At 43.0% G+C, this 21759-nt stretch overlaps 3 protein-coding genes across 6 annotated transcripts; 1 reads left to right on the top strand and 2 right to left on the bottom strand.

The window, feature by feature from the left end:
• Positions 1 to 106: 106 nt before the first annotated feature.
• Positions 107 to 5628, bottom strand: cmpk (cytidylate kinase). Its single transcript, XM_056421635.1, has 6 exons — positions 5384 to 5628; positions 4173 to 4319; positions 2752 to 2904; positions 2514 to 2590; positions 2147 to 2243; positions 107 to 801 (listed from the first exon to the last, which is right to left on the bottom strand). Exons 1-6 carry the CDS (start codon positions 5525 to 5527, stop codon positions 760 to 762), a joined length of 660 nt encoding a protein of 219 aa, XP_056277610.1. The 5' UTR covers positions 5528 to 5628; the 3' UTR covers positions 107 to 759.
• Positions 5629 to 6706: 1078 nt separating this feature from the next.
• On the top strand, positions 6707 to 9827 carry fam78ba (family with sequence similarity 78 member Ba). The gene is made up of 3 exons (XM_056421633.1): positions 6707 to 6984; positions 7162 to 7441; positions 8139 to 9827. Exons 1-3 carry the CDS (start codon positions 6722 to 6724, stop codon positions 8379 to 8381), a joined length of 786 nt encoding a protein of 261 aa, XP_056277608.1. The 5' UTR covers positions 6707 to 6721; the 3' UTR covers positions 8382 to 9827.
• Positions 9828 to 10176: 349 nt separating this feature from the next.
• Positions 10177 to 21515, bottom strand: slc35a3b (solute carrier family 35 member A3b). Of its 4 annotated transcripts, none has more exons than XM_056421630.1 (8): positions 21321 to 21515; positions 17129 to 17375; positions 16752 to 16894; positions 13558 to 13680; positions 13186 to 13360; positions 11959 to 12077; positions 11686 to 11819; positions 10177 to 11003 (listed from the first exon to the last, which is right to left on the bottom strand). In XM_056421630.1, the coding sequence occupies exons 2-8, from the start codon at positions 17334 to 17336 to the stop codon at positions 10910 to 10912; spliced, it is 996 nt and encodes a 331-aa protein (XP_056277605.1). In that variant the 5' UTR covers positions 17337 to 17375; positions 21321 to 21515; the 3' UTR covers positions 10177 to 10909. The 4 variants fall into 4 exon arrangements, with proteins under 4 accessions (XP_056277605.1, XP_056277606.1, XP_056277607.1 ...); XM_056421631.1 differs by having other exon boundaries at positions 17129 to 17304; XM_056421632.1 differs by lacking the exon at positions 21321 to 21515 and adding an exon at positions 20759 to 20962 and having other exon boundaries at positions 17129 to 17304.
• Positions 21516 to 21759: the final 244 nt, after the last annotated feature.

The raw sequence follows: 21759 nt of genomic DNA, 5'->3' as shown, positions 1-21759 counted from the left end.
AATTAATGGATTACAGCTCTACTTATATATTAACATATATAGAGAAAAAAACAAAAACACTTAGTATGTACGAGACATTAACTAGATTAATTGAGCAAAACAAGGGGAGAAAGCAATCGTTTTTACTTTTTCTATCAAGCAGATACAGTACAGATTTAACAAATAGTACATTTTCCTCTTCATGTTTTCTCTCTGATTAGTCACAAGTGTCCCAGCTGTGATGAAGCACATCGAGGCGTTGTGGTACAAACATCTACCTGATAACTACATGGCAGAAAAGCACCTGCTCTGCAGTCTTGCCCATTCAACACGAGACGGACGTGTCATGCATTTTATTTGGAGGCCATCGGATGTTTCGTCTGACATCATTTCCAGTCGGTCGTCAGCAGATCAAACTATTTGGTCTGAAGCATTATGGCTGCTTCCAATGACATGATCTGAGGATAACATTTTTGTGCAGACTTTAACTGCTAGAGCTTTGACAAAAGAAGTGTCTAAGTTAAGTATACACTTAGTTCTTAGGCAAAGGCCTCAAACTATGATGAGCATGAACTAGTTGATCATAAGTAGATGTTCGGTAACGCTACTTCTCATTCATACCAACACATATTGTACACACACACAAAATAGATGGAAATATGTAACAAACAGGAACAAAGTTATATGAATGGACATATCAACTTATTATAGTGCACTTGCAGTTGATACAAAGAAAACAAAAAAAGTAGATAAGTGAATGTTGTTGGCAGCTGGGGAACCTCAACCCTCTTTGTCTAGGACAACTTTCACATCTGCGAAGACCTGAAAGAGAAAAAGACGGTGAGAGTTCATCCATAAAAAGACTGAACTGTACAAGTTATTACAAAACTCAAACTAACAAGAGTAGCCTGAAATACTGACCATTTCTGAACTCAGATCACAAGTAAAATACAGAGGAAAGCATTTTAGCATTTCATTCATCAACTTCACTGGAGGTCATAAAAGAGGTCCAGATTATCAGACGGGTTTTAACAAACTCCCTCAGAAGAATATTATCTGAAGGTCGAACTGCAATTGAGGATTATTTTCATTATGCCTTATTGAGGCGGTTGTGGCAGAGAGGTAGAGCGGTTAGATTCCACCGCGAGTAAATAGTTACTAAGATGTCAAAGTCAGCTGGTACATTCACATCTTAAACTCAGATCTAAGGTGAGCAGAGTAACTTTCCCCATTCGGCGAACAAAGGTCCATCCAAGGGAAGAAACTAGAGGCAAAACATATGTTTGATTAGAGGGCGGCTTTAAAATCTGTCTTGATGTTGTTTCCCACTTTAGATAGAGGCACTCAATCTCCAGATCTTAGCAATTAATGCCAAATAAAATAATATCCAGCTGAAAATAAATCCATAACAAACTAAACCAAACTGTTGTCAGTGCCCCATTGAGCTCATGCAACATCTTGAACTTAGAGTCTATGATGTCAGCTTTGTTTCTTTTTTTGATAAACTATTGAAACTTTTGACTTTACAGATACAGAATTTTCTTTTCTTGCGTGAGTGTTGAAGAGCATCTAGTGGCCAGCAGATGAATTACATATTAAGACATTGCGCCATTGGTTTATACATTTGGGGAAGTTTTCCCTTCTGCCTGACTGGAGGCTTTTCCTGTTCGACCATGTATGTGAAACAATGACACCTCGAAGCCTGAATTACGGGTCAGTTCTCTGTTTACACAGATGTTTTCCCCTAACGCCTTTGATGGACTTTGCTGACAAATAGAAAACACTACTGGCCCACAATTTGGTCAGTAATGTGGGACGGAACTTAATCTGGTAAGTATTGCTGCCTTTCTTTTCATTGTATATTATTTGGTCCAACCTCAATAACATTCAGTACATGTAACATAACAGTCTTACATCCTGATGTTCAAGCTAATGTGGAACTGCCTTTAAGTTGCATTTCTTCAAATTACCAGAAGCAGATGGAATACAAAATAAATAAATTAGACTGAGGATATTAGTGTGAAACCACTCTCATGTATTTTTAAGTGCTTCTTTGCACTGGGTGCTACCTCTTCATTGGCTCCACCCACAAAATGTCCCTTGAGAAATCGTTGTATGGCACAAGGCGCTCATGGATGTTTTCCGACAGGCGACGCCTTTTCCTCACCTTTTCCAAGGAGCGAGAGGCGTCTACAGTGCGCACTTTGCCGTGCTTCTCGTACAGTTCAATGATTGGTCGCGTAGACTGCTGGTAAGTTTGGATTCTGCACCCAAAAAAAAGCCTGGTTATTAGGGCCAGATGACACAGGGGACTCAAAGGAGATGCAAATTAGGTCAAAAACACACATGCAGGAATCCAACACTCAGCTAAATGGGACAGACAAATCTATACCAATCAGATCTGCTGGATGTAACGCGTTACAGACAGAAATAAAATCAGTTCAAGAAATGTTAAAGGCAGCAGTACAAACTTCTGGGGTTCAGTACTATTAAAGTCTGAAGTGATGTATTTTGTTTGGATTTCACAATTATACCTTTTCTCCAAGCTTTCTCTGTTGTCATCTGTGCGTCCGCTGCTCTTCCCTCTTTCTAGACACCTGTCGATGCAAACCTGTGGACAAAAATTCAAAACATCTTGAGCTCAGTGTAAGATGTCTATCGATGAGGAGATCTCCTCAGTTCTCTGTCATTATCTTTTATACAAAAATAAATTAAATAAAAACAATTTTTAAAAGCTGGAAGAGTTTTAGCCTTGTAGTTTCTAGAACTCACCTCATTGCTGCAGTCAAAGAAAAGCACAAATTTGACATCTGCTTTGTCAACCATAACCGTGTCCCACCCCGTAAGGTTGTCCTCGTTACGGGGGAAACCATCTATGAGGAAACGGAACTTTTTATCGTCTTTCTGCATGGTCTCTTCCATTGCCTTACAAAACAGAAAACAACAATGCATACGTACTTTACGCTTGTAATGAGAATTAATTTAGTTTATTCAACTGACATGGACATACAATTTCTACCCAGTGTGCTCTGTGTACGTCTTCATGAAGAAAAAAAAAATGGTATCATGTTCTGACAAAAGTGCATCTGTGATTCTCGACATTCAAACATTAGGAATGATCCACATCCATGTCAGATGATGTGTTGGGTTGGAAACCATATCATTTAATCAAGAACAAAAATAGACCAGCAACTATTATCATGTTATGCAAGTTTCATTTTGGAGTCTTTCAAGTAAAAAGCAATAAAACAGAAAATCAAATGTACCAGTTACTTTTTGATGACTACCTTTTGCACTACCCTAATTCCCACTAAACCAAAGTATCTCAAGGTACATAGTAAGTATCGTTTGTATATAAGTAACTTTTTTTATTATTCCATATTTATAGCATGAAGGGGCTACAACTTACATGTCCTTTTGTAAATGCCAAACAAATGAACCGTGTCACATAAACAGTCTTAAATTTATTCATTATATCTAACCAACAGTCCAAAAACCAAAACATTGTAATCCTCATTATATGAAACCAGAAGAAACACTAAATCCTCACATTCATGAGGATAGGAGAGGGAAATGTTTTGTGCATTTACTTACAGCTGCTCTATACGACAGCTCTCAACATGGCGACAGCTGAGCCGGCAGTTTGTGGCTAACGGTGCTAACAGCGCTAACAGTCGAACTACATCAAAAGTACTGACAGCTGACAGTGTTGACCTGAGGGGGAACCACAGGATGGGTGCTGTGCTTTCTCCGTGGCTCTGCCAGTCGTTACAGTGTTATTAGCTGACACCTGCATATAACAACACACACAAAGGTAGAGCAACTTTCTCTGCTGAGGTAGACACTAGGCCACTGTATCTTTGTATAGAACATTGTTTGCTGCTATATTAATGCTCTGAATCCTGTATGTTGCACTTTAAATAATTTACTTCATGTATAAATGGAATAAATGTATTGATCGTCACAGCCTATAAATAGTAATTAGCTTGTTTTTAGCACTGAAGAAAAAAGGTTCTGCCCATATATTGCCATGATTGGCCAAGAGATTAGACTGAAATGTCAAAGTCTGTGTTCAGAGTTCAAGTTAGTTTCCTCTATGACTCAACAAATAGCTACAAACAGGTCCTGAACAAAAGGGACTGCGCCCAGGCAGGCAGATGGGTTAGAAGTTGAGTCTTGTATTTGGTGCATACCTTCCTGAGTAAGTTGATGGTGATCTCCACAGGGACAATTTTGCCCTCCTTGATGTAGTTGTCAATGAGCTGTCCAAACTCTGACTCCTCTCGGGATCGCTCTGCCCTCAGCAAGTCCCCAGCCGACAAATGGGTATAGTTGTAATTCTGGAAGGGACAAACGTTGTTTTTTAATGTTAAGTTGATTTCAGGTGATGGAAATGGTGTCTCATAGCAAATAACTAGCTATCAATAATCAATTATTCTGGTGAGGAGAAAGTGATGGATGGTCATTTAGATTTCTATTAACACTAAAGATCTGTGTTTGACAAGACTGCCTTTACTGGCAGGCTAAAGTTTTCAGAGAGGCCAGTTTCACAGGCCAGGAAGAAAGAAGTGCAGTGAATGAAAGGAGCCTCTATGCATAGCTGCCATTCAGGCTGAACCACCTCACATGAAGCACCACAGCCAACACCCAACACCACCCGTGACCAGAAACACTTATACCGTCTCTTAAAGACGCTCTCGCTCACTCAAACACACACAGACAATAATCCACAGAGGGTGGAGCGAGTGCAGAAATGTAAGACTAAATCAAATAGAACCGTCATGGATGGAAACTGTAATAACAATGTCTTGAGTTGACAGTTGAGGTGAATTATGTTGACATATGACTCGCCATCCCTTACACCTGTACAGGGTGGTTACATAAAACGTCCCATTGCCAGTACATGTCTATGTCAACAACTGCTCCCGTGTGTTTAAAGCCGGTGGTGGCGTGACCCAGTGAATGATGAGGTAAGAACACAGGCAACAAGGCATCGCCTGCTGACGACCCGTCACTTAATTGAGCAGCTTCATGAAGGCGGCTGGCAGCACAACACGTTGACTCACATACCAGAAATGAAGAGTGGAGTTTCAGAAGAATGAATACATTAACACTGTATTCTGTATCTTCTGTGTTCAGGTGCACATGGTGGTTTACGAGTGCATAATGTGTAGTAACCTACCAACGTGTGTGGCTAACTGGCTAGCTGGCTAACACAGGTTCATTATAGAGGACACCCGGAAGTCAATTCAATCTCGACATTACCTCATTAAAAAGGCACGATTAAAAAGGCACAAGCAGCCTGAAGTCCGCTTAATTACATTTTCGTTACGACATGCTAAATCACAGCCAACAAAGCCGGTAGTTTCCACTGTCCTTTCTCTCGCCATCTCTCGTAAGTTACCTCCACGATTTTGGAGCATTGGGTCCCTTTGCCGGCTCCGGGCCCGCCCAGCACGAACACAACCTGCGGCTTCATCACGAGTGACACCCGGTACAACAAGCTCTTCGCCCTCTGAGACACGTTACCGAGCAAAGAGCCGATCATAAACCAGCACCAGCAGCTACACAAGTGAAGCGGCGGGGTGAGGACACATGAAACGAGCCAAGCTGCCCGGTGAATGCGTGTCAGCTTTAGTGAGAAGGAAGTCGCCGGGCACGAACGACACCACTTCCGCTGTTGACCCTCAGCGACCAATGAGATTTCACATAGGAGAGTGACGCAGGGATGTAGCCACGCCCACCTGCACTTGTTTTGTTTTTTTCAACGCAGAGGTCGGGTGACGCCCCTCCCCTGCCTTTCTAGCATCAGCACCTCCAAATTGAACAAGACCGCTGGAAAAGGATGCTCTCCGGTCCACGATGCTCCGCAGCTCGAGGAGACGTAACGATGAGGCGACACGCGGAGAGACGCTCGAGCGACGGGGTATAGTCTCTGTTTCTGCACGTTTCTGCTGCCTCGCTGCCCCCATTCATGATGCACCATTCATGCATCCCCAAGAATGGAAGCACATTGCGAGGAAAACATAAAATAGCCTTTCATAGCCCTGTTTTCTCGCCTTTGTAAGACACATTCTTGCTTTTTTGATGAAGCTTATATTTTCATGTAGGTCAAGGTGATGAAGAGCTCAATTTTGTCTTTTGAGGACGCCGCGCGAATATAGGGCTAATACAGAAAAGCCAAGAAATCAAAAGGCATCCAGCCCCCCTCCTCTGACGCACCTGGCTGCCCTGTCGCCGCTTGACATGACAGCGCAGAGCCGGGAGGAGAGCAGCAGGATCAAGGGGCACCGACGTGCAGCCGGACGCGTGGACTCGACAAGGAAGAGAGGAGCATCCGGACGCACGGCGGAGAAGCAGCAGCTGCCCAGGGGAGGCCGGATTGCGATTTCTGGGGACGAGCGCCAAGGGCAGTGCGGCAGTCGGCAGGCAGAACGGGGGGAGGAGGCTGCGGAGATCTGTGATACTTCCCCCCCAGGCCCCGCTGCGCTCTCACCTCCACATCATCCCGAAAATATGATGGTGGACGCTTTAATGTCTGAGCAATGGTGACTCTGATACTCCCCGTTATTTCTCTTTTCTTTTTTCTCCTTCCCAACCAATCAGTGGTGATGGGCAATTAAAATATTAGATCTGCTCTTCAGGCAAGGGTGGACCCCGGAGGGGACTAATGTGCATACTGGCCAGGTATCATTTGTTCCCTTCTTCTCTGGTTTTGCTCATTTTGCTTGTCGCCTGCACTATGGGCTGTATTCAGAGCATTGCATGCAAGCCCCGCATCAGACGGGAGAACATTGTGGTGTATGAGGTATCAGCCTCTATCGACCAGTGTCCCACCATCATTGAGGAGAACTCACCGATTGTGCTCCGTTACAAGACGCCTTACTTCAGGGCCTCAGCAGGGGTTGTGATGCCACCAGTGCCGCGCAACGAAACCTGGGTGGTGGGCTGGATCCAGGCGTGTACCCAGATGGAGTTCTACAACACCTATGGTGATATTGGCATGTAAGTGTACAACATGCCCTGTGAGACAAACTTGTTGCCACTCAATGTGCTCCGTGTTTGTGTTTATGTGAGTGCAGTTTGGATGTGCACAGCTGTCTCCACTTATATCACACTCAGAACGTCTAGACCACAAACCTGCACCTGCTAAACGTTGTCCTCCTCCGTCCACTGCCGCAGGTCCAGCTGGGAGTTACCAGAGCTGCGAGAATGTCGGGTCAAGGCCATCAGCGACTCCGATGGCGTCAGCTACCCCTGGTATGGCAACACCACGGAGACCGTCACCCTGACCGGACCCACGTCCAAACCGTCACGTCTGACCGTCAGCATGAACGACAACTTCTACCCCAGCGTGACCTGGGCTGTGCCCATCAGCAACAGCAACACGCCCATGCTCACCCACATCACCAGGGACCAGAGCTTCATCACCTGGCTGGTGGCCATGAACTCCATCACCAAGGTAGGAATACACCTCAGAGAGCAGCTTGTCGTTTGAGACATATAAATTTGTTCCGACTCATATTTTCGTAATGTTGCGTTTTTTTCCCAGTTTTTTGCTGATTTCTGTCCTGAGTAGTTTACATAAATAAGACGGGCTATACATCTTCAGAGATTACTCTTGCATTGCACACATAGACTGACTGTGATTTAATCATCTCCCCCTGCACTTTCCCTTTCTGGTGTGAAGTTACAAAGTACCTCATCGTGGCCTTCAACTCGGCTGAATAAAGCCCCGTTATGGCCAAATAGGAGTAAGTCTAGCTTAAAGTGTGTATCAAAACACTTACAGTATTCATGTAATGTCTTTCTTTAGTTTTATTCTTTTTAAGGAGAAGGTTGTCAGGCTTGTTTGCTTCATTGTCGGTCAATAAGTTAAGAGCAGAAGAAGATTATGTATCTATGGACAGACAACTGGTGTTCAAATTCAGCATTTTAGCCATTTTTTCTTCTCTGTCATTTAAGATAAAATGATGTTGAACAAAGCTGAAGTAATACACCATTTATTAAGATGTACATACAGATCTACTAGCAGTAGAAGACATGATGCACAATCAACTTTGGCTTTTAAAAAACACTGTACTTAGACTGTATGCACAAATACTTGATATTGTATACAGGATTGACCAATATAACATGAGGCTGATCCCCTCCTTCAGGAGCGTATTGTGTTGCAGACGGTGCGGTGGCGGATGCGGGTGGACATTGCTGTGGACCCCGACATGCCTCTGGGCTCTCGAGCCTCTTTGGTGGGTCGTCCCTATCAGGAGCAGCCGAACATCCTTAACTACCAGGAGCCCATCCCACCCAACGCGCTGGGGAGACCGAATGCCAACGACGCCCAAGTGCTAATGTGGAGGCCACGGAGAGGAGCGCCACTCGTGGTCATACCGCCAAAATAAGAGGGGGAAATTGTTCCACAGACAAAAGAATAATTGTTCCCTCCTGCAGAAAAGGAGGCACGAGGAAGGTGATGAAGTCACGAAGCCTATGTGAGAAGAGAGAAGTGACGGTTTCACTGCGCTCAAGATGCCAGTTGCTCATTCTCCCTGAAAGATTTGAGTGGACCAGTATAACAAGCCAGAGTGAATATTACATCAGCTTGGTGTCCGAATGGAAGTCTACAATTAACTCATGTCAAGGGCCTGGGTTGCATCACAGCTTTTTTGGTCAACGACAAGTTTTGGACTGCATTAAAGAGTTTTGGCTGCTTTTTAGTGAAGAAGGAGCGCTGTTTTTAGACGTACCACAGAGGTATTAGACCACAACAAGAACTGCACCCTGCATCCTTATGTAGATCTTATTGCATGAGAGAGTGAGAGTGACAAGAAGAACTGTCCTTGAGAAGTTTAAGAATAGCATTTGTTTTGTATAACTTGATACCTGAAGACATTTTGATTGAAAAGTCAGCCAAAAAAACCCTGTGGGCTGGTTAAACCTCGTCAGTGCCAACAACGGCCTTCAGCACACTCAGAGTTAAAGGATGTATTCAGAGAATTTAAAAGAGAGAAAGTATTATATGAATCTTTTTAGGTTAATATTAACTCATGCATCAATCAGATTGTATTAAGAGCACCCACCTTGCATAAAAGTCTGGAAGAAAAAACAATATGCTGTAGTTTTCACTGGAGCTTTTCTAATACACCAAACTTATGCACCAACATATCAACTCCCTCGCCTCTGTCCTGCAGCTGATATTTTATTCAGATGGGTGACAAACTATCAGTGAGGGGAGTTGGACCTGTTACCACATTAGATAACTAGTGCCAGCTATGCTTTCAATAAGTGCAGTGTTACTTGGATTAATGCCATAAAAACTCATTTAAAACAAGAGGGTGATCGCTGGAATGGGGCTGAATTGTACTCAGGCTGAAGGTAGATTTGATGTGGCGCTGATCCGGCCATGTTGCACCACCAAGTGTTACACATCTTCCTACAATCAGGGAATCTAAATGTACTCTTAACAGTGTCCTTGGTGTTGAATTAAACCAGGCGTATGAGGTCATAGCTCATTTTCCTCCATCATTTACGCATAATATGTGCAGTAGTTCTGCAGATAATCCTTGATGAAGGCATGTCCAGTGGCTCATCTTGGGCTCAGTCCAAGTTCCTGCCTGCCACTCCACACAGGAGTCACATGACTCATCCTCCATCTGTGCTTCTCTCCAGGTGTATGCCTGTTTGCTCATTTTCTCCCGCCTGTCCACCTCACCACATTCACTATCTCCACCCAAATACTCATTTGCTCTGAAATCCCAAACTATGCAAATATTATCTGTGACTGTAAACACAACTAGAAGGTCAAAGATGTGTATTTTTGTGCATCTGCCTCAATCTCTTTCTTATTTGTCAGGGTCATTGTTGAATAAAAATGGCTGTTGTAAATGTAAAATACTCACAGATTAAAATAGGTTATATTGAATCAGTGTGTCTACAGTGTGTCGTCGCAGCTCATTCAGCCATCTGTTGCTATAGAGACTGGTTTGCTTTTCCAGAATGCACTGCAACTGGAACTGAAAGAAAAACAGTAAAACATATTCATGGGTGGGCCTCACTCTGTGTGTCCGCATTCATGTGTGTTGGAGGGAGTGTGCACACACACACACACACACTTACACACACACACACACACACACACACAGCTCCAACATATCCATTCATTTCACTTTGAAGTAAAAAAAAAGATCAAGGCAGAGCTGGTTGCTTCAGCATGGAAATATGCCTTAATTTATTCATTTGTTTTCACATAAATACCTTTTTTGCATTTAAATAACAGCAGAATGAGTGCTTCTGATATGAATACTCAGACTGTGAGCAGCAAGGTCAAAGCAGTCATACCCCATCTCATCTCATCTCATATAAAAAAGGACATTCAGCATCTCTGACCAAAGGTAACCCCTCCTCTTTGCAGCTCTTCATTCCACCACTAGATGGAAGCTCTGTCGAGGAGTTTCCTCTCTTGAAGGCAGGCGCTGTCAGCGCCATCAATAGAGTGCCTTTTTTGTTAAGCAAATACACTCCTTACAGTATATCAAACTTAAAAATAATAATGGTTTCCAAATATCCACAAGGCCATGGTTTTATCATAATTTCCTCCTGGTCCCCATACATTGCATTTAGAGAAAGCTACGTTTCCATGAGATAATTCTATCATACAGCATGTGAGTTTTACTGCAACAATCTCTGTTGTAATCTCTGTTAGTATTTCAAGAGAAGTACCTTTAAAAATAAATACACAAAGAACCAGTATATATTATTGATCCACATATTTTGTGCATATAGCAGCATTTTGCCAGGAGGGATGGGCAGCCTTCAGCTGTAATTATTTGGCAGTAACAGGTTGTATCCCATCATTAAGTCCGACTCGGCTCTTTGTCCTGTGTGTGCGTCGTCTCTTCTGTCGGGTAGCACACTTGACAGAGGTGTCTGTTTATACTTTGATGGTACTTCCACTGGCCGGTTTGCATTCGTTGCTGTAGAGAAATGTGGCAGCAATAACCAGCACTGCCCCGAGGAAAAATACACTGGCATGGACATGGAACAAAAGAGAGAAAATAATGAGGCATTAAAAAGTGAACAAACTACAGTGTACTCGGCTTGTGTCATCTAAACAAGTAAACACCGGTGTTTGGACACTTTTAACTTAATGCTACTGGCAGCATGCTAACAAGCTCACAATGACAATGTTTACATGATACAAGTTATTTGCAGTTTAGCATGCAAGATTATGTTTGCCATGTTGACAACCTTAGTTTAGCATGTTAGTGTGCAAACAAAGACACAAAGTACAGCTGAGGCTGATGGGTTAACAGCTGTAAACCAAAGTATTGGAGAACTTGAAACTTCAACCTACTGTTGTGTTAGCTTGAAAGTCAGAAGGTCACCATAATTGTTACAATTCTTATCATGGGAATATTTATTCAAAAATACAAATGTCAACTGCATAGTGGCGCAAAAGGCTAATGTCATGGGATCATGCATGGAGTCAGTGGGATAGACAGTGTCTGTATACAAGTTCAATTCAACAGTTGTTGAAATAATGCATTCTGGACTGAAGTGGTGGACCAACAGACTGACATCCTGTCCATAAAGCCATGCAGCTAACTAGCATGGCAAACATATAGTGAGCTAATTATTTGTCATGAGTAATTATTTGCAAACAAAATTAAGAATCGTGTGGGTTTTCATGAGCTTGTATATATTTACCCAGTAGGGTTAAAGTCCTCCAACAGGAAATATGAAATAAGTGTGGACACAATGATGGACAGAGAGGTGGCAAACCCTTTGAGGATGTTGTCTGCATATTTAATGACCACTGCTATGACCAAACCGCCCAGAGCCTGCAGACAGTTAGAAGGTGTTCAGACAGAAACACAAATCATGAAAACAGCACTTTACAAGTCCAAGTATGTGATTGTGTACACCGAATGCATTTGAATGACACTTTGACGAATGCGAGATTAAAGATAATGATCAAACCTGCAAAGCAACAACTGTGCAGGTGACGGCGTTGTAGCCCTGAAACATGCCCAACTCTCTCACCATCTCGCCGTCATACACTATCATTCCTACGAAGCCAAACACAAAGCTAAATAAACCTGGAGGAGGCAAGGAGAGAAACGAGGTCAGGTTTTGGTTGAAACTACAAGGTATAGGGCTGTTTCCCCTGATCTTGAACAGGAAACATTAAGACTACAACAAGCGTGAAGTGTCCGGCCCATTAGGTAACTCCTTTAACCTCCCAGCAATCATTCACTCATTTGTGTTGTGCATCATCGCATTGTTGTAACACAAGCACAGCATCTGGAGAAGGCCACAAACAAATGCTGTCATTCAATCGGCTACGTACATCGATTTCACATCAACTGATTGCTTTGTTTCTGGATGCTTATGTCTAATGCTCATTGAATGAATAGAGTCTGGCAGGAACGAGTTATAAAACCAGGAAATGAGTTTGTATTTTTGCACTTCTGATTCCCTCGTCAGGAAATCTGTGGATTTTTCATTAGATGTCTGAAATAAAAAAACACAAAATTCCTGCAAAACTTTATGTAGACGTTAAGAAGAGTGAGAGGAAAAGAGAGTCTGTCTGTAACGTTTTAACCTCCGGCCTGTTCAGTCATAAAGCCAGGCGACCTGTTTTAAAATGAGGATGTTTCAAACCATAAAAATGATCCAACTTTTCAGAGCATCTTCTCTCAAGGGAGAATCTGATTCTCACTCTTAAATATATCATAAATCATAGATGTTCCTACAATTAAAAATGCCACCAAATTCCCTTCCTGTCCTGAGACTATTTTACTTTAGGTTTTGAGAGGAAGTTTACTATTACATTTGCTTTGTTTCCTGTATTTTGCTATTTTCTATTGATGAGCGACCGCTAAAAGAATCAACCACCTAAAAGTTTTTTTCTTGTTTATGAAAGTGGGAGTGGAGTGTGCCACGATTAGATGTTTCAACAGTGTTTACTCAATGGTTATGCTTTTTCTACTATTTAGTTTAGACCATGAGATACAATTACGAAGTCATTTGGAAAATAATGAGCCTTTATTCCAGTTCATGTTAGTGACACACAGAACATGGACGTGAGAGGAGGATTGGTTATCTTGTCCTTTTCTAGTTTATCTATCAAACACGCGCACACCATTCTTCACTCAACACACATCGCCTCACCGACCCAAACAGACGGAGGACATAGTCACTCACCCAGCTGTATGTTACGGACCCACACACTCTGTTTAGTCTCCTTGAGGATTTTCTCAAAGTAGACTCCAGCGAAGCCGCTGGACACACAGGCCATCAGCACAGCCATGAGTCCCACGAACTGGGAGCCTGCCGACAGGATCAGCTGCTCGGTGTCACCTTCAGACTCTGTGGGCCACTGTGGAGGCGACAACACTGAGCATCACATGCATGGACAGGCACAGATGAACAATCTATTAATTAGAGTAATATAACTCATTTAGGACTAAAACATCTGATGAGTTAAGATAAGTCATATTCCACATTCATGGAGCAGATGAAACGCCGCATATGTAAATTGCTCAGGAACTTTGCAGGTTCAGTGTCTGCTGGTACCTGCACTAGAGTGACTCCCGCCATCAGGAAGAGCAGGGAGAGCCACTGGTATAAGCCCAACCTCTTCCCCAACATGGAGACAGAAAACAGTGCTGTTGTGAGGATCTTCAGCTGGTACGTGACCTGTGTGGAGCACAAACATACACACCTCTGAGCAATGTAGGGTACCAACTGATGCAACAAAAAAAGTATAATGACCACATGGAATGGACATTTCAGGATCTTATGCATTCTCTTTAAAGAGAGACTTTCTGTTTCTCCAAACAGCAAGCCTTAGTGCCTTTTGCATTGACCGAGGACAGAGATAAGAAGATAAGATGGCCTTTATTGTCTGTTGTGTGAGATGCAGTTTTTGTCGCAGGAAGACAATGTGTACTCGACAGTCTCCGGAGTTTAAAACACTGGCTTCTCCTCTGTCCTTGGCTCATTTCATTCCTTTCACTGTGCTCTGAGTCCGGCTGCAGACGCCTGAATTACATTTACAGAAAGACAAAAGTTCACATTGTTCTTCATTTGAAGGAAAAGGCCACCACAAACTTGGCGTTGTTGGCAGGATGTGAGAAGAAATCTGGCCCCAGCTAGTCTGGGACGCTCAACCTCCACGTCAACAAACAGCCACATGTGGCTCGACATGGGACGGCGTAAAGACAACTTCTCTGCCCTCTCCCCAACTGTCCCCAAAAGGCATCATAAATGTGGCTCTGTAAAACAGAATGGCGTTGGACACGCTGTCGGCCAGCCGAGGAGCCGTTTGCTGCTTCATTGGAATGGACTGTTGCGCCTACATTTCAGATCACATGACTCATATTGTTTCACACCTTAATGACCTGCTGACCAAAGAAAGACACCTGGAGGATGAGGCGTGTTTCAAGGTTTCAAGGTTTCAAGTTTTTATTGTCACATCCCCTTTTATACAAGTATAATCGGTTTGTGAAATTCTTATGTGCAAAACACCCGACAGCAGTAGCAGACTAAAAAAAGAATAAGAATGGGAATAAACTATACAATATCCACAAAAAAAAGAAGAAAGTATTAACAATATATATATATAAAACAATGTAATAGAATATACATCCTGACAATATATATATATAAAACAATGTAATAAAATATACACTTTTTTGAGACAATATATATATATATATGTGTATACATACAATATATATATACAATATATATATATATAAACAATGTAATAAAATATACACCATGGCCATAGATATTCACAGAATATGTTCTGGTGTGTAGTGTTAATGAGGGTCTCAGTCCTTGTTCAGCAGCCTGATGGCCTGACTGAAGAAGCTGTCCCTCAGTCTGTTTGTGCGGCACTTGATACTGCGGTATCGCCTGCCTGACGGTAGAAGGGTGAACAGTTTGTGGCCGGGGTGGTTATTGTCTTTCATCATCCGTTTGGCCCTGGCCACGCACCGCTTGGTGTATATGTCCAGGATGGAGGGAAGCTCACCTCCAACGATGTACTGTGCCGACCGCACCACCCTCTGTAGTGCCCTACGCTCCAGGGCGGTGCAGTTCCCGTACCAGACGGTGATGCAACCTGTCAGAACACTCTCGATGGAACTGGTGTAGAATGTTCTGAGGATGCGGGGGGCCATGTTGAATTTCCTCAGTCGCCTAAGGAAATACAGGCGTTGTTGGGCCCTTTTCACCACGTGAGTGGTGTGCGTGGTCCATGTGAGGTCCTCGGAGATGTGCACGCCGAGGAACTTGAAGCTGCTGACCCTCTCTACTGCAACTCCGTCTATGGAGATGGGGGTGTGCTCTCCTCTCCGCTTCCTGTAGTCCACGATCATGTGGTCCTAACTGACAGCAGGTGGATGGAAAGCCACATATATGAAACTTTTGACGCCTTTGTTGACCTTTGTCTTGTTTGCAGTCTTGACATGTTGTGTGATCCCTTGTGCTAAAGCTGTAATTGCCTCTTGGATCAAGTCTTCTGTTCGTCAGTTTGTTTTTGTACCGGGACAAGATAACGTGTACTCGGAAGTTTCCGGTGTATAACACATTGGCTTCTCCTCTGCCCTCTGCTCTCATTCATGTAACTGTGGTATGAATCCGTCTGCCGACGCTTGAATTACACTTATAGAAAGACAAAAGTTGTTCTTATTTTTGGAAATTGTCAGCAGACACACAAATAATTGTGAAAATATTTGTTTACATTCCCCCTGACACATACACAGTCAAATTGTCAGTGTCAATTTAACACGAGAATTTAGGGTTTAGAGTGTTAAAGTAACACTAAACATAGTGTTAACATTTAAGAGTTAAGGCAACTCTGGTAAGAGTTATTATTCTACTCTACACTACACTTAGAAGTGTTCATTTTGATTAACACTAGTCCGAGTGTCAAATGTAAATAACACTTGTAGTGCAATTTCTACACTCAGTGTAGAATATTAACTCTTACCAGAGTTGTGTTAACTCTGAAATGTTATCACTATGGTCAGTGTTACTTTACATTACATGTCATTTTGCTGACGCTTTTATCCAAAGCAACTTACAATCATGTCACATGTATACACTATGGACACAGCTACAGGAAGCAACTCAGGGTTAAGTGTCTTGCTCAAGGACACATGGACTATAGGGCGGGGATTGAACCGCAAACCCCCTGATTGAAGGACGGAGCTGCTGACCACTGACCGACATTGGCTCTTAACACTCTGTAGATAGGGACCATATGTTTACTGGCTTAGTGTTAATGTACTCTTTAGGTGTTGAATTGAAACTGCGCTCTGCAATTTAGTATTTCAAGACACAAAAGCAGTTCTAGTGTAAGTTGAACTCAGTGTAAAGTTATTCTAAAATGTTGCTTCTGCTGAAATATCAACATATTATATAAAAAAGTGATTAAGAGAAATTCTTTCTAGAATCAAAACGCGCGTGATGAAACTCATTTTAAAAAGAGATGGAGGGGGCGGGGCTTTCCAGAGTAAAAGTGAACGTTGTCATTAACGTGGGGTTTTACTCTGGCTTTAGTTGTTACAACACCTGGAGCTATTTTCTCTTGCTAGTGTTGTAATAACTCTGAAAGAGTCAATATACTTTCACACTGAATTTTTAACACTGGGTAATTTGCTGTGTACTAAGCTCTGTAAATGCACACACACACAAGCGCACGCACGCACACACACACACACACACAGTGAATGTCAACCAGTACATTCATGTGCTACCTGATAGGTGGCTGCGTCCAGGTTGGATAGGGCAACATAGAGCAGATTGTTCTGCAGAGTGTAGATCCCTGCAGGAATGGCCAACTTCAGGGTCTCCACAGGCTTGTTCACAATCTCCTCCTTCAGCAGCCGCATGCTGAAATCTGGCAGAAACAGAGAGTGGGTTGCAAGTAATTTAATCAAGGGACCACCCATGGAGTGAATAGACAGTGAGAAGAGACAGAGAGGAGCTGACAGTCAGCCTGGTGTTAAGAGAAAGATTGGAGGACATTTGTATGAGATCTTGTGCCCTGAAGAGCCTACAAATAGACTAATAAGAGATTTGTTTTTATACAGGGGAAATGCATACAGTCACCGTCCCTACACTTTGAACTCACTGTTCTCCTTGAAGACGAGGAGGGTGCAGACGAGGATCTTGAGCAGCTCGGCCGACACCACGGCGGAGGAGGCCAGGTAAAGGGGGCCGTCTTCCTTCAGGGTGCGGGAGTAGCGCATGGTCAGCACCAGCGAGGTGGTCTGCAACACCAGCACCCCCAGAGACAGATACTTCAGCCTGAAGGAGTGTGGCGAGGACAACAGCATCATGGAGGACTCGGTGCCAGAGTCAGCAGACAACAGAGGAGTCTTTGGGATGGAAATAAGGAAGAATGAGTGAGTCTGGTTCAGTCCGCGAAATTAGGGATTCCCGGCAGCTGCTGCCAATCTCAGGGAGTAATGGAGAGAGTCTGAAAGCCCTGCAATAAACTGGCTTCTGCTGAAAAATATAATAGAGGGAGCATGACAGTGAAAAGCAAAGGAGAATAGTGGAGAGTGTCTCTGAGGTGTCTGAGAGGGGAGAGAGAGAGTGAGGAACAATCAGGAATGCTGGTCAGTAGTTTGACAGAAAGTGGAGCCTGAGGGGCATTCCTGTGACCGGCCTGCAGACCTGAAGCACATCAAACAAGCATCAGACCAGAAATAAGAATTACGGGGTCAGGGGGGGGGGACTGTTATTTTACAGTACAACTCAACGTACAGAACAGCTGTGATCTTCTCTCCACTGAGTATGGACAACTGCTGATTCAGGAAGTGGGGATTGGTGAATTATAGGTGAAGCGCAAATGTGTTTTTTGATGCTTTAAATACTTGTTACTGATAATACTTAAACCGTTTTACATAGGATGATGAATGCAGGAATTTTTACCTGTAATTGATTGTTTTGATACTGTTGTATTTGTACTTTTACTTAAGAAGAGGGTCTGAATACTTCTTTCCTCATTGACACACACACACACACACACATACACAGACACACACAAACACACGAACACCCACAAACGGACACAAACGCATGCTGTGTTACAAGGTATCAGGACTTTGGTAATCTACAATTTTGGTCTAATTTTTACTAAACATTTTCTTTTGTCGCTACAAAGCAGGCGGCCGAGTGTTCAGCCTAGGTGTTATTCATAACCTTTGAGTCATTAAAGGTTAGGCTGAGAGTAATGAGGTAATTATTACCCGTCTCGTGACTATGGTATCCAGGAGGCTTGAAGACATTCTTCACTCTTTTGCCTTACATTTCTTGACGAAAGCATCTTTTCTCTGAACTGCCAGTTCCACTTTTCTTTGTCATCCATTTGCCCCTCAATAAAAAAAGATGTGAGGCAGAATGTGAGGCCCACCGTACTCCACTTCTGCGGCGACGTCCCTTCTAGAGTCGGTCTGCTACAGCCCCCTTCAAGAGGTGGGAGGAAGTGAGGGAGCTTTAATGGGTTGTATAAGGTAAACTGAAGAGATGGTTTGCTCTAGCTAACGTGTACTTGGATCTGACTAACCATAACACTAGTTTTCCCCTCCCACAGTTAAATCATCATTTTCTTATTTCAAGCACACAAACCAGTTCTTTAGTGAAGATAACGTAGTGGGGACTGTGTAAACTGTTTGCTCTTTTACTGAGCGATAAAGTCCACTGAGCCGTGGCGTAATTTAAAAAAATGTTTTCTACTATGGTTTGTAAATCCTTTGGTAGAAAGAGGCTGTACAACAAGCCACGAGAGCCAAGGAAGTGTTGACAGTACAGGAGGTGTGGTGCGTTCAGCACACTGAACGCCCTATGTAGCAGCTCTGCTTGGCTAAGGGGCACAGCTACACAATCCTTCTCTGTTGGTGTGTGTCAATGTGTGTGTGTGTGTGTGTCCTTCTACACCCACCAAACAAACTCTCCTCTCTCTTTCTAAAAAAATGTAAGAACACTATCAGCTTTCATTTGCAGTCACCAGCTATGCAAGCATCATCACACTTTTTCATAAAATAGTTTTCCAAAATTGATTTGACAGCTGAAAGAATATGTAACCTCTTAATTTATTTTATTTTACATTTATTTAACCAGGAAATGCCTCATTGAGATTAAAAATCTCCTTTACAAGAGTGTCCTGGCCAAGACAGCAGCAGCAGCACGTCACACAAAGTTCCATACAATACAACATAAAACAGTGACAGACAATATATAAAACGAAAAACAAAATCACAGCATGAATAAAACCAAAACTACGACTCAAGCCAACACAACCCAGCTCACACAGGAGCACATACCTCCGTCATATAAAACATCTACAGCTAGATGAATTTCCCTCCAATATTTTCAATCTATTTTTAAAAACACCTAAGGAGACCGGTTCCCGGAGACCCAGGTCTGTCTGCAGCAAATTCCAAGCCGCAGGAGCAGCAAACTTAAAACCAATAAGCAGCATCCCACTGGTGGGTCATTACAAACCCAACCTACAGTGTTGTGTTCATTCTTGCAGTTTCCAAAGTTTCCAAAGATACCAAATACGTCAGGCTTCATTTGTGAGACGCCCATATTTACCTGATATCAAATCTTTTAAATGACCTACATCCAGCCCATGCTGCCAAAGGAAATGACTAAAGGAATAGTGCAAAGTACATTTGAAGTAAAACAGGTCATTTTATACTACTCCACTACATTTCAGAGGGAAATGTACTATTACTCTGCTTTTGTTTGTAGTATTCACATAATATATTGGTAAAACTACAAGATGATAACAAATATCCCCATTGGATGCTGAATAATACTCCACTGGGATCGGTCCGTTGTCCGTCCAGATTGTCAGCGCAGCCTCAGTATCTGTGAAATTTGCCTTCTTGCCTTCCAGCTAATCCTTTAGGCTCAGGGCCAAAACAAACATGTGGAGTTTTAGCAAGTTGTTGTTGGGAGTACTATTTGTAATTGTGTACAAAACAAGACTCATACTGTACTTTATTAAGTAAAATGTTCTGAGTACCTTCTAAAACACTGGCACAGAGTACTTCACGCATGAAGTGCCAAAAGAACACCGCAATAATACAACACCTGCTCCTACAGGTGATCAGTTCATAATCCACCATAAACCCCCCTGATGGGAGCTGCAAGCATTAATGTCAACACTAACTTAAATCCACTGACCCCTGACCTTTAAATACAGCAATCCCTGGTCTTCCGTATTGACCGCCCTTTAGAGTCAAGTCTCTTTGCCTACTGAAATAATCCAGCCCGTCCATCTTGAAGTCCGAACCGTCCTCCGATACGTACAAAACTCAGACTAAAAAACCTCAGTCTAGTCACAGATAAATGTTACACCACTTTGACACACATGTTTTGCAGAGCTTTCTTCCCGACGTGTCACCTGGCTTAGTTTAAGTACTTTATAATAAAAAATCATTGATCACATTGAAGCTCTGGCAGCCTCAGGACCAGTCAGTTATTGTGAGCCGCTGAGCAGAGAGCATGGAACACATCAGAAGAGAAAAGACGTCATTCACTAAAACTTTTGTTCCGGTATATTATGTCTACTATAACTATTATTTGCAAGACATTGACCTCTGAATAGCCAAAGTGGTTTACTTGTATCGCAGCGTCTTCACAAACCAGGTTCCCTGTCGGTGTCAGACCTGTGAGTTGCGTGGCAGCCAATCAGCGCCTACGGCCCCTCCGACCACCACCAACATACATTCACATCCATACGAACCGGGGTGAGGCTGGGGTGCATGTCTTTATGATGGTGGGGGGAACCGGAGTACCCGGAGTAAACCCACGCAGGCACGAGGAGAACATGCAAACTCCACACAGAAAGGACCTGGAATGACCGGGACGACCGGGATTCGAATCCAGAGCCTTCTTGCTGTGAGGCGACAGTGCTAACCACTGAGCCACCGTGCTGCCCAATAGAAGATATTAGGTATAACACGTTATTTACCTGAGCGCTATTGGTTAGGACTTGTGGAGCCTACTAAGAGCAGTGCTGATCATAAAGACATCCCTATGGAACATTCATTTGTTTGAGTTGAACAAATATGTACAATCACAATGGAGCGAATGAATCATCAGGATATGGATCCGGCAGAACAAAACGTGTTAAGGAGAAAAGTGAGTAGGCTAAGTGAATGAAATCAGGCACCAATTAAAGGCGTAGGCTATTAGTTGCTGATAAGTAGCGTTTGATCGAACTGTCGTCAAGGCACCTTGACATCCAGATTAAACTAAAGACAAAAAGAGCCCCTTCCCAAACTCTCCATCATACAATAATTTACCTGTTGGACTGGACCTCAGCTCCGGACGTGGATGAGAGTGTCCAACACTCGCTGGATGGTCTTCTCCTTTTTACTCCTCTATACTCTTATTATAACACTCAAAAAGTTAACCGACCCCCGAGTAAACCAAAGTATGGCCAACACACAGAAAACGATCTCACTGCTGTAAACTGGAAAAGGTTGCAGTAAACCCTGTGTGTCGCCTCCAGTCCGGACTAAGTCTATGGCCATCTGTTCTGAAGCAGAGCATCGACATGTAGGCTGCCGACCACACACCAAACCTTTAGCGACTCCTTCTGGAGGAAAAGTTACTTTTTTATTTTGTTTTAAACGAGGTACTTTGAATGTTTAATCCAATTACACAAAAAGTAAATAAAAAAAACACAAAACAGCTAATTATAACAATTCCTATCGGAACGAAATGAACATTCACAAAATA

The sequence above is a fragment of the Pseudoliparis swirei genome, chromosome 8 (genome assembly GCF_029220125.1).
Source record: "Pseudoliparis swirei isolate HS2019 ecotype Mariana Trench chromosome 8, NWPU_hadal_v1, whole genome shotgun sequence".
NCBI lineage: Eukaryota > Metazoa > Chordata > Actinopteri > Perciformes > Liparidae > Pseudoliparis > Pseudoliparis swirei.
The sequence above is the reverse complement of the archived record's forward strand: the minus strand, read 5'-3'. Positions and strand labels throughout refer to the sequence as shown.

Coding starts and splice junctions, on each gene's coding strand:
- cmpk (XM_056421635.1), bottom strand. CDS start 5,527: ATGATCGGCTCTTTGCTCGGTAACGTGTCTCAGAGGGCGAAGAGCTTG. Junction 4,320..5,383: donor AATGCTCCAAAATCGTGGAG/GTAACTTACGAG, acceptor TGTCCCTTCCAG/AATTACAACTATACCCATTT. Junction 2,244..2,513: donor AGAGAAAGCTTGGAGAAAAG/GTATAATTGTGA, acceptor TTTTGGGTGCAG/AATCCAAACTTACCAGCAGT.
- fam78ba (XM_056421633.1), top strand. CDS start 6,722: ATGGGCTGTATTCAGAGCATTGCATGCAAGCCCCGCATCAGACGGGAG. Junction 6,985..7,161: donor ACCTATGGTGATATTGGCAT/GTAAGTGTACAA, acceptor CCACTGCCGCAG/GTCCAGCTGGGAGTTACCAG. Junction 7,442..8,138: donor CCATGAACTCCATCACCAAG/GTAGGAATACAC, acceptor CCCCTCCTTCAG/GAGCGTATTGTGTTGCAGAC.
- slc35a3b (XM_056421629.1), bottom strand. CDS start 20,779: ATGCACCCCAGCCTCACCCCG. Junction 17,376..20,758: donor TGCACCCCAGCCTCACCCCG/GTTCGTATGGAT, acceptor TCCATCCCAAAG/ACTCCTCTGTTGTCTGCTGA. Junction 11,820..11,958: donor GCACAGTTGTTGCTTTGCAG/GTTTGATCATTA, acceptor AACTGTCTGCAG/GCTCTGGGCGGTTTGGTCAT.